Genomic DNA, 14,499 nt, shown 5'->3' on the forward strand with positions numbered 1-14,499 from the left:
TCCCCTGGTTTGTTGGTAATGAAACTGGATCCCAAAGCAGGAGGTTGGTGTCACACACACACACACACACACACACACACACACACACACACACACACACACACACACACACACACACACACAGCTTTATAGTACTCAGAGGTTCAGTAGCAGGCAGACACTGATTATTAAAAACTTAAAATAACAAAAGGAGGTCTGGAGGAGGAGGTGAATGAGGAGGACAGGGAGAGGTCTGCAGGAGATCTGCACCAGAGGACCAGAGAGGGTCTGGAGGGTTGGAAGGAGGTTTTTTGGTCTGGAGGCAGGAGGAGGTCCCGGGTTTCACAGAGGAGGCAGGACTTTCTGGCTCTGCGGTGCGCTCCGACACCAGAGGTCCGCTTTAATACCAGAGGAGGAGGCGGAGGAGGAGGAGGAGGAGGAGGAGGAGAGGCCGGTCGACTCTTTTACACTGCTCACAGAGAGAGACAGAGAGAGACTGCAGTCCACTCCTCCGTCCCGGACAGTCGGCATCGAGCATCCATGTGCCAACCGGACTTAAGGAATCGGAGTGCAGATTGAGACGCGTACACTGCTGGAAAAAACTTCACTTTCTGATCCATGTGCACGGAGTCCGAGCTGAGCTGAAACTCTCCAGCTGTTATAAATCAGCCGTTATTTGTTTATCTGAGCTCAAATCACCTCGGACACTTTGGTTCGGACTCCTCTGACTGCCGCAGAGGAGCGAAATCAATTTTCGGACCTGCAGACTACCCACTGCTTCTCTCACATCTGCAGGATTTGAACTTTGAATGTTGTTAATTCATCCCCGGACTCCTGTTTTCCGCACATGACATGAGCAGCCCCGCTGTCTGCTGCCCGTCGGCGCGTCTTTGTCATTTTAATGTCGCTGTGATCTCCGCGCGTCTCGCTGATTGTCGCTTTGCATTTCAGCGCAGACGGACAAACTGAGGAGGTTTTCTGTCCTGGAATAAAGACGCAGAACGTGGATCTGTTTCACTTCATCCTGTCTCCCGTTTGGATTGATTTTTATTTATTTATTCCTCCGTTTTCTCCAAACTGACACTTTTATCTTGGAGAAAAGTCGAGGATGTTGCTCCGCTGCTTGAACCCTCCCTCCTGGTCCACCTGTAGGGTTTTCGTCTTCTTTTTCTTGCTGCTCCAAGCGCCCCGGTCCTCCTCTCCGCTAATTACAGGTAAGATTAAAGGGATCATACGGCTTCATAATAACACATCACAACACCCACCGTGCGTAAAAATCTACCCAAACCCCCGGTTATTTAGTCTGCCGCGTCTCCGCGTTCCTTCAGTTTGTTTTTACTCTGCCGGGAGCGCAACAAAATCAAAGTGGTTCCCAGCAGTGTGGTGGTCAACTAAAGGCTCCCTGAACCAGGCAGTGTAACCTCCAGTTTGGTGCATGATCACAAAGGAAACTAAACTTTTTTTAGTTTCCTTGTTGATCTCCAGGAAGCAGAAACCACGCGCACAAAGCACTTTAAGTACTCTTGTCTTCAGCTCGACTATAAAAAACACACACAAAACACCCCCAAATCATAAAACAATCATTCAAAAATATTAATAATACTATTAACAAATGAGTATGTCCTCCTGTTTTGCATTGCTTTGTGCGCCTGATTTATGCTTTTATTACACCATAGAGCTTGAAATGTCAGTAAATTGCGTTTTTGGTGGCTTGCAGAGCACCTTAATCTTGAGTCTGAATCTTCGGTTGACACTTGCGCTGGACACTGAAAATAGATTCGGTTTTCACTCAGTCTGACCCGGGTTATCCTCCCTGCGCCTCTCCTGCGAGTAATTGGTCTGCTCCCTGCAGCAGAGACGGAGTCGCGCTCGAGAGAAACACCACCAGAATCCGCTTGTTGACGCTTGTTATCTGCAGCCGAGCTTGTTATTTGCAGAGGTAGTTTTGTGCCTCACATAAATCACGACGACATGAGTCAATATCAAAGTCATTTATATCGAACTTAAGGAAATTATACAAGGATTTAGATCTTTAGGATGAAAGGGTGTGCGTAAAAATTATAAGTGATCTTTACTCAAATTGTTGTTTGTGCCACTGGAAGTTATAATTAACCCACTTTTTTAGTTAAAAGCAGGGTGTAAAGTGTAAATCACTTTCCTTTGACCACCTCTGATTTAACAGCTTTTCTCTCTGTCCCGGTCTACACGCGCTCCCTCCCCGGCCCGCTCCCCCTTTTGACAGCCGCATTGCATCATAGGATATCGTTTGTTTGCCCTGCAGCGCCGTTGAGAAATGAGAATAATAGAAACAGGAGAGTGAATGAAAGGTGGATGTGGTGGTGCGCGCAGGCCGGGCTCCTGTGTGCCTGCATGCGTCTTATCAGCTGCTTCTGCGGCTGACTTGCCTCATCTGGCACCACGCGGACTGGACATTTGATTTCTGATTATTTGTTCAGTTTTTTAGTTCATCCAGGGGTCATTTACAGGGTTTCCAGGACGACAGTAGTTGAATTTCCTGATAATTTCATGAACAAAAGAATAAAATCTTAATTTAACGTTAATTCATAGGTGGAGCTGGTCGATATATGGACATTGTGATATGAGACTAGATATTGTCTAAGATATTGGATATTGTTATATGGTGATATAAGTGTTAGACAGTAAAATTATGTCATTTTCTGGACTCACCAGACTTATAGCTGTTCTATTATTTGCTCACTTAGTCATTATATTCACATGTAATAGTTATTCCTAAAATATTGCTTCAAATATTGAGGTATTTAATTGATAATATTGTGATATTTGGTTCTGTTCATATCACCCGGCTGTAACTGACAACAGTGCATCATATTCTGTAAGATCATCATGTTTGTTATTTGAGAATTTATGGTAAGTTATTTTAGAGAGAATATATATCGAGTAGGGCTGCAACAAATATATTTCATTATCAATCTCATTTTCTCAATTAATTGATTAGTCTTTGGTCTATGAAATGTCAGAAAATGAGGAAAAATATTATATTATTTTTGCCAACAACCCAAAGATATTCAGTTTACTGTCAAAAAGGTGTAAAGGAACCAGAAGAAATTCACATTTAAGAGGCTGAAAACAGAGAATTTGCATTTTTTTTTCCCTTACAAAAATAGTCGGTGATGAATTTAATCGATTAATCGACTAACTGTTGCAGCTGTAAGATCAAGATAAGTATCGTATATTGCTGCATAGCCTAAAACAGTCAAGGCATTATTAATAAGCCATATGGCCCAGCCCTAAATGTTGGATGTGGTGGTTCTCCATGCAGTAATGTGCCTCCTCTGACGCTGTGAGAAATGGACAATAGATTAAATACATTTTATTATGGTTATTTATTTAGTTTCTGTTCTAGGGGTCATTTGCAGGGTTTCCATGATGACAGTAGTTGCATTTCATTTCATTTCAAAAGTAGAAAAACTTTGATAAAGCTGATTCAGAACAGAAGTTTCTCTTTATCTTAAGCTTTTAACGTTAATATAGACCTCAACATGAATCTAGGAATAACTTTACTCACATCCTCTCTGATAAGAATAATTTCTGATGCTCAGGGTTTCCCTTCTCCCGGCTGTTATCTCTGCTCCCGAAGCAAACACGGAGATGGGAATCAGATGGGGGACAAAACCTGTACCAGATGGGTCTGCGTAGTCCAACATGTGTGTCTGTTTGACACGGAACAGTGCAGGAAAGCCTCTGAGAAGCAACGACCTCTGTGTGTATCAGCTGAGGAGGCTGCACAGTTATGATCCCAGCAGATCAGGTTCCTCCACCTGGCATCCCAAATATGCACCGTGTATCATCCTGTCTATTGTGTGCTGAACCGCAGAGCAGAGGCTTCTGGGCGGTTTGGGGTCTTCAGTGTGTCACTGCAGCAGGTGGAGCAGCGGGTACAGAGGTCGTCATGTTGGCTTTGATGGTCTTAATAACCGCAGCATTACTGGCTTAAATCTGCTCTGGGACACATGTTGTTCGTCATCCCTGTTTCCTCCTGTCTCTGATCACACTTTACTCAATCTGACTTGTTTATGATACTTTATAAACTCACTATTGACCCCATGAAATCAGGAAGAATAGTGACATGGTTTGACCAGAGGAAAAACTGAATAAAAGTCCCTTAGAGTAGTTATGAGCTATGTTGTTTTCTCTATTAATCGGCTGGTTGTTTGGTCTATAAACTGTGATTAAAAATGATGATGAGTGCATTTCAAAGCCCAAGATGACATCCTTGAATGTCCTGTTTTGTCCATAACCCAAATTTATTCAATATACTGTCATAGAGAAGGAAAGAAACCAGAAAGTATTCACATTTAAGAACCTAGAATCAGAGACTTTTATCTTTTCTTTTTCATAAGAAATTACTCAAACTGATTAATCGATTATCAAAACAGCTGTAGACTGACTTAATAGTCGACTGATGGCTGTACCTCAAGTTTTAAAGCCATATTTGGTGTCAGTTTTACCAAAACCCTCCCAGATTTCACAGATTAATTGAATTACTGTTTTGTAATGTGCAGAAATATTTGAAACTGGCAGAATTGTAATAATTTTGGACAGAAGTTTTCTATGCGACCTTGTATTTTACATGAATGTAATCCTTCATGAATCTATTAGATCACATATTTCTTTATTTTCAAACAGTCCTGGTTATTCTGAAACAGACAGTGGTGGAATGTAATTAAGTAATATTTCCATTACCAATTAATCTGCTGATTATTTTCACGATTAATTGATTAATTGTTTCATCAGTGAAATGCCCCCCAAAAATTTCTAGAGCCCAAAGTGACGACTTAAAACTGTTTCTTTTGTCCAACCAACAGTCCAAAACACAAAGACTCTCCATTTGCTGTCATAAATAACAAAGAAAAGCAGCAAATCCTCAGATTTAAGAAACTGGAACCACCAAATGTTTGACATTTTTGCTTGAAAAAGCTTGAAACAATTATTGATTATCAGAATAGTTGGCAACTAATGTTCTTTGGATTGAATAATCGATTAATAGACTAAATGTTGCAGCTCTTGTACTGTGCTTTACTTGAATATTTCTATTTATTGCTACTTTAACCTGCTTGAGGGAAATATGCTTCACTAAGTTTATTTAACATCTTTTACTTTGCAGATTAAGATTTTGCACATAAAACAATTAAATGAGCTCAGAACACGATGAACTCTTAACGATTAAACTTCCTAACAGTATCTGAAGTAGGAACGACTACGACAATATATAATGCTACTTAGACATCAATGCATCATTATTAATAATCCAATAATAATATAATATACTGTATATAATAGCACACAGGATATTTTTCTGCACCATGATTTCTTTGGCTACTTTAACTTAATTAGCTAACTGATCAAATCTGCAATCAACAGGTGACATTTCAGCCAACAAAATCGAAGTTTGTTGGCTAGACGTAAGAAAGCTGCTTTTATCTGCTTCTGTATGAAATTAGTGACCTTTTATTGTGGAAATTATTCATATCAGAATTTTAACGGTTAATCTGCCACACTCTAAACTGCATATGTGCCGTGCGAGAACAGAAAGCTACCAACAGTAACCGCTGACGTCTGGTTGAAGCTGAAAGTCATACAACACCAAGCTCTGTGCAAAGTTTGTATCAGGGCTATAAAGGACTAAATTTAACTAAACTCAGAACCGACTTGACAACAATAGATCCCTTTCGTTGCGAGTCGTGCCGTCTTGTCTCTGCAGCAGAAACCCAGCCTGTGGATTCTGGCAGCGCAGACGAACCCTGCCGACTCCACCACCACTGTAAAATTTACAGCCTTCGAGTGTAATTAAACTGGCAAGGCTGTAAGTGGTGGGGGGTGAGGGTGGAGAGGGGGAGGAGGTGGGGTGAGGTCTCTGAGGCCTCGTCCTCGGTTGGACAAAAATACCTTCCTCTTCTGTTTGTCAGCTGCGGTGTTTACCTCATATTCATCCTTCCAGACCTACTGGCAGAAAGGTTAACACTCATAGTAACCTTAAATCTCACCACAAAGTGTTTTAGTTTGGTTACAAGCAACACAGGTAACCTGAAGCAGTGAGACGGACAAAATAAGACGGATCACATAGTTGGAGAAAGCAGTGCAGAGAGTCATTAAAGGGGCCAGAGCTCAAGGACAGCAGGAGACTCAAAACTACGAGCTCTCCTCGGTTAGAGGTAACTCTCTCTGACTCTGAAGGTTGATCAGGCTCTGATAGTCACTTCCATTTTAGATGCATTTCAGAGTTGGCTAAATACCTAAAGGACTTCAAGCTTCAAATCTGCACATTTTTTGCACATTTTCAATACAAAAATACTCCATTACAAGTAAAATGGTTTTGCATTGAGAAGTATTATTTGGAAAGAATAAATTAAGTAAGTAGTGAAGTAGCTGATGTTGTTTTCTCTGACTGACCTTTTGATGTTTTCAGCCAACTAGAATCTTTTAAAAGTGCATTTGTGTATTTCATGGATGTATAAATGATAATGTGTGAAAGAACTGAGGCTAAGAACAGTTTCCATGCAAAAAGTTAGTCTCTTCACTAGTTGATGAAATAAACAGTCGCACTGCAGTGTAGAACTAATTAGTCCTGGTACTTTAAGCATAATGTCATAATGTCTGGCAAATTTAACGCTGTCTCGGGTAACATTCATCAGGGTTGCTGAAATGCAAACTTCCCCAAATCTAACAAAGAGCAGGACAGCATTAGCTAACATTAGCTTAACCCCTGATAGCATAGAGAATAGCCTTTTACATCATACTCTGTAGTTCGCAGTTGCAACATGGGAAGTCGCGTACACAATATGCTTGGTGTTCATGTTGTGAGAACACTGCTGCTAGGCAACAGAAGCATGGACACCAGATTTGTCAGTGTCCAGAAGCCACCAATTTATCGAGTGGTTAATGTAATGCAGGAAATGTAAAAGCATAATTAAAATATACGGCTCTTCAGATTATCAGCAAGATGTTATAAAATTGCAAAGAAAAACTCCACATGGCCTAACTTTCCTTGACCTCCACCATTTCTCAAAATGTCAGGAAACTCGTCAGAACTTGTGGCATTCATATGGACTTTTCTCGTGAAGACACACAGTTAACACAGTCCCATGTGAAGACAGCAAGTATATAACATAGTGGAAATGGTAGTTGATAGTAGAGCTAACGCCTGGTTACAACTAGAACTGTAGAAACCTAGTTAAAAGGACATGCTAACGAGTGCATCTTGTAAAGCAGATAAACACACTATTTCATCCACTCCCTATTTTCCTCCTGAATTTTTTTGTCTTGTAAAGGCTTTTAAAAAGAGACAAACTTCAGAAATGCTGAATAACGCTGGTATTAGCCTGCACTGCCAGACACACAGCATTTGTTCAGGCTGGGGGAAGAATTTAGCGAACAGCCAATTCCTGAATCATCAACATTACAACAAAGCAAACAGTCAGCAGGTCAAGAGTCAGAGGTCGCAGTACAATGATAAGAGACTGACCAAATATTGCACAGAAAGGTCTTAGTCTTTCATCTTATGTTTACGACTTTTTTTTTTATGTTCACGTGGTGTAGAAGGTTTTTGATTCAAATGAAATGAAATCTCCTAACATCAGCACCAATTCCTAAAAGGTGCTTCATGGTCAAACAGTGACAGAAATCCTCCTCCTCAGAGAGATAGAATCAGCTGGAGGATTCATGACCAGAAACAGGAAGCAGCTCGACACCCAAACATAGTTGTTACCTCCGATGACCCGGGTTCAACTTCCAGTTCATGACAATAAGTTCCTACTGGGGAGGAAGTTGTCATTTCAGAGAGTCCAAACAAACCTGGCACATGAACAAATAGCGGAGCATCGGACCAGACTTCGTTTCTGCTCCTGGAGGAACTGCTGGCCGTGAGATATACTGACATCTGTCTACTTCTACCCATAAACCCTTGTGTTTGGGGTCGTTTCCTGTAGTTGGTTCGGATTACATTTGCTCTCGTAACAAAGTGACTGACTCACGTTTTTAAGACCTCTGAATATCACTGCTTTTACTTGGACAGACAAACCAGACTAACAGGAAGAGAAAACAGAGTTTAGATAATTCACCAGAGCATGTTTGGATCGCAGCCTGAAGTATATGACCAGGGTCTGTATTGATGGCGTCATGTTGCATCATTTGATTCACATCAATTGATGACTGTGTCATATGTCATACAAACAGAAGAAACAGTCAGGTATAGTAACTCTGATCTACTGATCTGGTGAATAAAATTGATAAAACTGCTGCCAGTGTGTTTCTGTTTGTTCTCAGATGTTATTATTGATATCATCCTCAAAGATCCAGCATCAGTCTGGCTCTGATTTATTTTTAGGGCTGCTCAGATACTGATATAATTGAAAATGCCTCTGATACAACCTCAAATGCTGGATCAGATATTGGCGAGTATGCAAGCGTATGTACTGATCTGATATCACACATTTTATTAGCCTTGAAACTGGGCTTTGCTAACTCCCAGCAGCGTCCATTGCACCAATGTTTTTTCTTAATCTGAGCCAAGCCATACAGCAATGACTGCAATCATATCACATCCATAAAGGGTTAGCAGCATACAGCTGTTCAAAATAATAATAACATACATACACTTTATAACTTTATTTAACTTTATTTATAATCCTGTGCAGTGTTGACCTGCTTATCTGCATGGTACATGCTGAACAGCTTCAAAATTGGGCTAATGACCCCCCCCCCCCCCCCCAAAAAACCCCCCCCAAAAAACCAAAAGGTTAAAGCAGCAGATTTTTTGCCCACTTGGGGGCAGCAGATCACACTGTAAACACAACACTGCCATATTATCATCCTGAAAAGTTGTCAAACAGCTACCTGTTTACGCAGCAGACACAGAGAAACATTCATTTGGAGTTGTGATTGAATCCACCAGACCTTCACTTTCTTTTAGCTCAGCTTTGGTCTCCACCAGCTCCTGAAAAAAATATGTCACTTAGGGAGCTTGATGCTCTGCTGCGTTCACCAGTTAGATACATACATTAGTGCATTTTCATGCACATTCTGAAGCATAACATTAGAAAAGGTTCATACTGATGGAAAAATTCAAAAAAGCTTCCTATATTTTACAAAAAAGGTTTTTACGCTAGCTTGAGGGAACATGAGTCTGTTAAGTGGAGATGGAAACACTTTTGCTGAATAACTTCTAACTCCGCCCTGACAGTCTCATTATGGTTCCCATGGTTCTGGAATACATCCATGATGGCACCACACAGACCTGATGGGACTTTTCTCACATAAATACATGAAACAAACAAAAATATCAGATTTCCATCCTGTTTTCTACATTGTTTTTCATCATTTGAGGTTTGACTGGCACTCTTTAAATTACTTATTGCAGTCTCTTCCTCTGCAATGGTATAATGGTTTTCTAACTGGAGAATTGGCACCATCTACTGGTTATGCTTATCTCGATAAACCAGAAATGAAACAAATATTATTTGCATTTTCTTGTGCAAATGTATTCAAAAGTAACTTGAAGTTTGCAATACTTTTGGATGGAAACACAGCAAAGGCTACACAGAGCTGAGAGTAACATCGTTGTTGTGTGACAATGAAAAGAACAGAGTTTCAACCTATGAACAACCTGCTGAATCCTCTGGTTGCGATTCACCTGCTTTCAGTTCACAGTTTATTCAACACAAGCTCGTGTGACGTCATGTGGTCCTGACAGGTGACCATGCCGGTCTGGAGGGTTGGTCCCAGTCAAAAGTCCAGATCGATTTCTCATTCTCAGTCCCGCCTTAAGCCTGCATCTCACCTTTGCCACCTTCCTGCTGTCCTTAACAGGAACCGAGGCCAGCTGTGAGAACGAAGGAGAAGTCCTCCACATCCCCAACATCACCGACAACCCCTGCATCACCTGCGTGTGTCTGGTAAGAATGACTAGTTTCACTTTCTGAACTGTCAAACGTGTTGCAGAGCTGACAGCTCCTCACACTGACATTCAGTTGCTAGTTGAATGACTCGCCGCCCGCCCTGTTTGCTCTTGGCACCTTGATGTGTAATTGCTGGTTCAGCTTTTCCACTCGGGCTGATACGATAAAATGACCCCTTGAAGCACTGATAGTGATATTTGTAAAGCTGATTATTGAGCTTTGTGTGGTGTTTCTTATCTTAAGGTTGTGTAAGATTTTTAACACGGTGACACAGAGACTTTGAAATGCAAAGTTTTGGCGGGATATTAGGTGAGACGTAAAGAGTGGATTGCTTAATTTGATGGTAAATTCTGGCATTAAATCACTTTTGTTTTACAAAAAAATATCAGTAGAATATTAAAGGGACAGTTTGTAGGATTTAGTGCCATCTTGTGGTGAGCTTGCACATTGCAAACACCTAGTCTCACCCTCCCCTTCTAAGCATGAAGGAAAACCTACTAGGGATGCAACCAAATCTGAATCCATTATTCAGGAAAGCACAAAAAATGTGATGTAAACAGATATTCCTTCAGTCTAATGTTGCTCATTGTTATTCGGGAAAAGTCGGCTTCAATATTTCCTGTTTAGTTAAAAAACTTTGCATCAGCCTTAATCAATCACTGATTTAATGCACCAAGATTGTTCCCTTCAACTGAAGGATATTTTTACATTGAACATCTTTACTTTAGAGTTTCTATTTCAGAATCTTTCAGTTTATGAGACATTTTTTTCAGTTTCTGATTTTTCGATATCCCCAGTTAAAGGGGAGGTGCAAGGGAAGGTGCTAAATGAGCATATTCACTGAACATGCTGACATTCTTGGTTAACTGAATGCATCTATTTGCAACTAATGAACATGAATGTGCACCATTATTTTATGGCACAAATGCTGGCCTGACATGGTTGGTGCAACTGGCCATTCAGATGCAGCAACCAGTATTGCTGAAGCCAAGTTCATGTGAATATTTGAAGGAGTTTTATTAGGAACAGTAAGTACAGATTCCAGTGGAAGAAATATCACATTTTTATGCAAATTGTGCCTGCCGGGTCTGCAAAACTAAGTCAGTCACATCGGCAAAGAAGAAGACACATTGAGTCAAAGCATCCGATCGGTCGTGGGAAATAACCCAAGTCATACTCACAGCATTTTGTAAAGGACTTGTTACCTTTGTTTCCTAACAACAAGTAGACACATTGTACTAAACTGTTTTGCAGGAGAAAAAGAAAGAAATGTATGTGACGTATTTAATTTTGATCTGTGTGAACTGAACTTTGAGTTAGATCTCATGAGGTGTGAACATGCACAACACTGGTTATAATTCAGCTCTATCTAGGAAATGTTTTGTGGCACATGAAGGATGCGGGTTTCTTCACGGTTGCGAGTGATTTGCGAGTGCTGGAAAGCACTTTATAATGCAATAGTTAATAGTTTTCTGGGGATTTACAACAAACTTGCAGTGAAACATGAAGTGGGGATTGTTTGTTTTAACAGACATGCCTGTCGTCGCGCTGTCTTGGCTCGGCCTGGCTGTTAAAACCAACCTACAAAACGTTAGGGGACGACTCTTTCCTGGAACATGTGCTCTTTGACCCCTGACCGCCCCCCCCCATGACTGCTGTAGAGATCTTTGTTTTAGGGGATGAGAATGGACCAACAAGGCTTTTCTGTGTCACTGCCTCCACATTGGCTGAAAGAGGTTTTAGTTTTTAAAAGGCGTCACATGACCACAGTTTGCCCTCCAGGAAGCATGCTGGTGTGAACTTGAGGGCTGTGTGTGTGTGTGTGTGTGTGTGTGTGTGTGTGTGTGTGTGTGTGAGTGCACACAAGTCCACGTGTGTTTCTTGCATCCTCAGTATATACTTTACATACTGTACAGTACTTCTGATATAATTATCTACACATGTCTATGGAAAATTCCCGTTTCTGATTGGCTTTCAGGATAAAAATGTGTATCAGACATTCCCTGTCTTTAACCATATAGTCTTATCGCCTTTATCAATCTCTCAATCTCAGGCCTGTATTGGATTGTTTGTAACCATAGTAACAATAACAGTTCTCAAGATATTTTAACAGTTAAATATTTTTACTTGTTTGCTTTTTTTTTGCAAAGAGATAAAAGAGTTAAGACTGAGAACAGGACTGATACCAGACATGTGGTTAGCTTAGCTTAGCGCAAAGACTAGAAACAGGAAGAAACAGCTAGGGCTGTACCCAACTTTGTCAGTCAAATCAGTTGTAGCTGTTGCTGCGAGTACTCTAGTAATCAGATATGTTAAGTGCCGCAAGCCCCACCCCCAAAATTCCTGTACTTTTGTAAAGTTATATCCCCAGAGTAGCAACTTTTGGTTGGTAAAATAATATTTCTGGAGCGTTATTTAAGTGGAAACAAGGTTTCTAGTGGGAGAAACGTGGCTTATATCTACCTATCAGCACTGCTAAATCTCACTAATTAACACATGATGTTGTAACAACACGTGTTGTTGTGGGGGTATGTGCTTAAAACAGAGAGAAAAAAGACAAAGCTCACCTGCTATCAGACTTAACTGAGGTTCTGGAGGAATAAACTATCAAACTGAGTATGAGCTGAAATATTTCTTGGTGGAACGCAGTGACGTCCTGAAGTCCAGTTTACCAGCTCAGACTCCACAAGGCCATTCTTCGCCTTCTCTTCGACTATTGTTTCCTGATAAATGGATTCTATGTCACCTTGTAGATGTACAGTTTATATACATAACAGAACTTTCTATCCAACCCCAGCTCCTTATTTCCGTTCTGTTGGCTTCTGATTGGCTGCTGCGCGGCTCCCCTCGGCCTGGAGTCGCACTGAGCCGTCCTCTGTGTTATCAGGCAGACATCAGCCAAAGCCCTGCTGAATGCTATCAGTCATCAGCAGGCAATGGCCGGCCTTTCATCTCTACTTTAACCCCCCCTACACACACACACACACACACACACACACACCCTGCATACACATACACACACTCATAAACTTACATACATTCAGGGCTCAATCTTTATTGAATTTGGCCTTTGTTTATCTCTTAAAAACTTTTAAAAACCCTAGATACAGTTTTGCCTTCTAGCAGAGACTCATATCAGTCAGATATCAGTTTACAGTCCAGTCTTCTGTTACCATGTCGTGCCTGGTAAATTTTAAGCGTCAGTATTCCCTCTAAGCCAAAGAACATTGACTGTATATAACAAATTATTAAAAGTTTCAATTCTTTATATGACACAAATCCAAATGCAGAGATAATCACTATTTAATTGATGTGCGTAGCAAGATTTTAATCTGCACTCAGATTTTAGCTGCTTGTTCCCACAATCAGTAATTTATTTGTTGAAAAATGAGGAAAGTTTGTGTTGCTGACAATATGGCTGTAACTTCTTAGTTTTCACAACAGCTGAAAATAGAATTAATAATGCAAAAATTCAGATGAAAGTTGAGTTTTTAAACTGTTTATTGCTGGACAGACATCTCAAAGTTTGACTGTTTGCTCTTAATATTATTAGTATTGTTTGAGAGAGAGACAAGAGACGAGACGAGTTCTACTTCAAGTTCATTAAGTGCAAATTTTAGTACTCAGTCATAAGCGCATGAAAAGGAAAATGTTTTTAACCTTGAGCACCTATTTTTTCTCTTCTTTCTCTTTATCTTCTGTCAGAGAGGAAGTATTTTGGATGCTTGGAAACAGAACATCCAGGTTAAAATCAGGTTAAATGAAACCTGTAGCCAAAAGCATTTTTCACTTAATACACTTCCACTTCCTTCATCCCCCAAAAGACGGACTCTTTATGTCGCTGTGCTGTCCTTAGGGGGTTGGGGAGCCATCAGGGCTCCAGTGTCACTCATACATGGAGGGGTAGGGGGTGGTGGGGGGCGGGTTGGCTCTCCAGTTGGTCCAGAGTACCTGCTAATGGCTCTGTGGGCAGGGACACACACACACACACACACACACACACACACAGATACACACAGACACATACAGAAGAGCCATTGTGTGTGTCGGGGTGAGGCCGAGCGCTGTAATGGGGCCAGGAGTGGATGTGGCTGACAGACTGACTGACAGGCCGGTCGCCATGACGATCCGTTATCTTGGACGGGAGACGGCCCATCTCCGTCACACTCTTCATCGTCCTCGTCTATCTGTCTGTCCATCTCCGTGTCTTTTTCCACTCTCTCATCGGCTCTTCCTCCCCTCGCTCGCCCTCAGATCGGCTTCTTTTTTTTTCACCCCGTCACTTGTTGTAGTTCAGATTTTCTCTCGCGTGCACCAAAAACCCTGTAAATGTCTGATATTTTTCCATCTCAGGATCATGTGAGAATGACTGCAGAAGTTTTTTTCAGTGTAAGGCCAAGTGAAATATCAGCTGTACTTTTGTAAAAGGACATTTTGCATTACCTGACTTGACTTTGACTAGTGGCTATTGAATGATGACAATTTCAGTCAGACTCTATCTTCATTTGAATACAGATACACTTTTAAAAAGCTGATAAAAAGCAAAACCGTTGTGAGACAGTAAGATTGCATTTGGACCGATGCT

At 41.0% G+C, this 14,499-nt stretch overlaps 1 protein-coding gene across 1 annotated transcript in view; it reads left to right on the forward strand.

The window, feature by feature from the left end:
* The first annotated feature begins 411 nt into the window (after nucleotides 1–411).
* Nucleotides 412–14,499, forward strand: part of bmper (BMP binding endothelial regulator) — a 50,383-nt gene continuing 36,295 nt past the window's right edge. The window contains exons 1-2 of the mRNA XM_084727532.1: nucleotides 412–1,193; nucleotides 9,826–9,911. Coding sequence (XP_084583658.1) covers nucleotides 1,088–1,193; nucleotides 9,826–9,911 — 192 coding nt within the window. The 5' untranslated portion in view covers nucleotides 412–1,087. The remainder of the gene's footprint in view (nucleotides 1,194–9,825; nucleotides 9,912–14,499) is intronic.

This window comes from Lutjanus erythropterus, chromosome 9 (genome assembly GCF_056507025.1).
Source record: "Lutjanus erythropterus isolate fLutEry1 chromosome 9, fLutEry1.hap2, whole genome shotgun sequence".
NCBI classification, from domain to species: Eukaryota; Metazoa; Chordata; class Actinopteri; order Lutjaniformes; family Lutjanidae; genus Lutjanus; species Lutjanus erythropterus.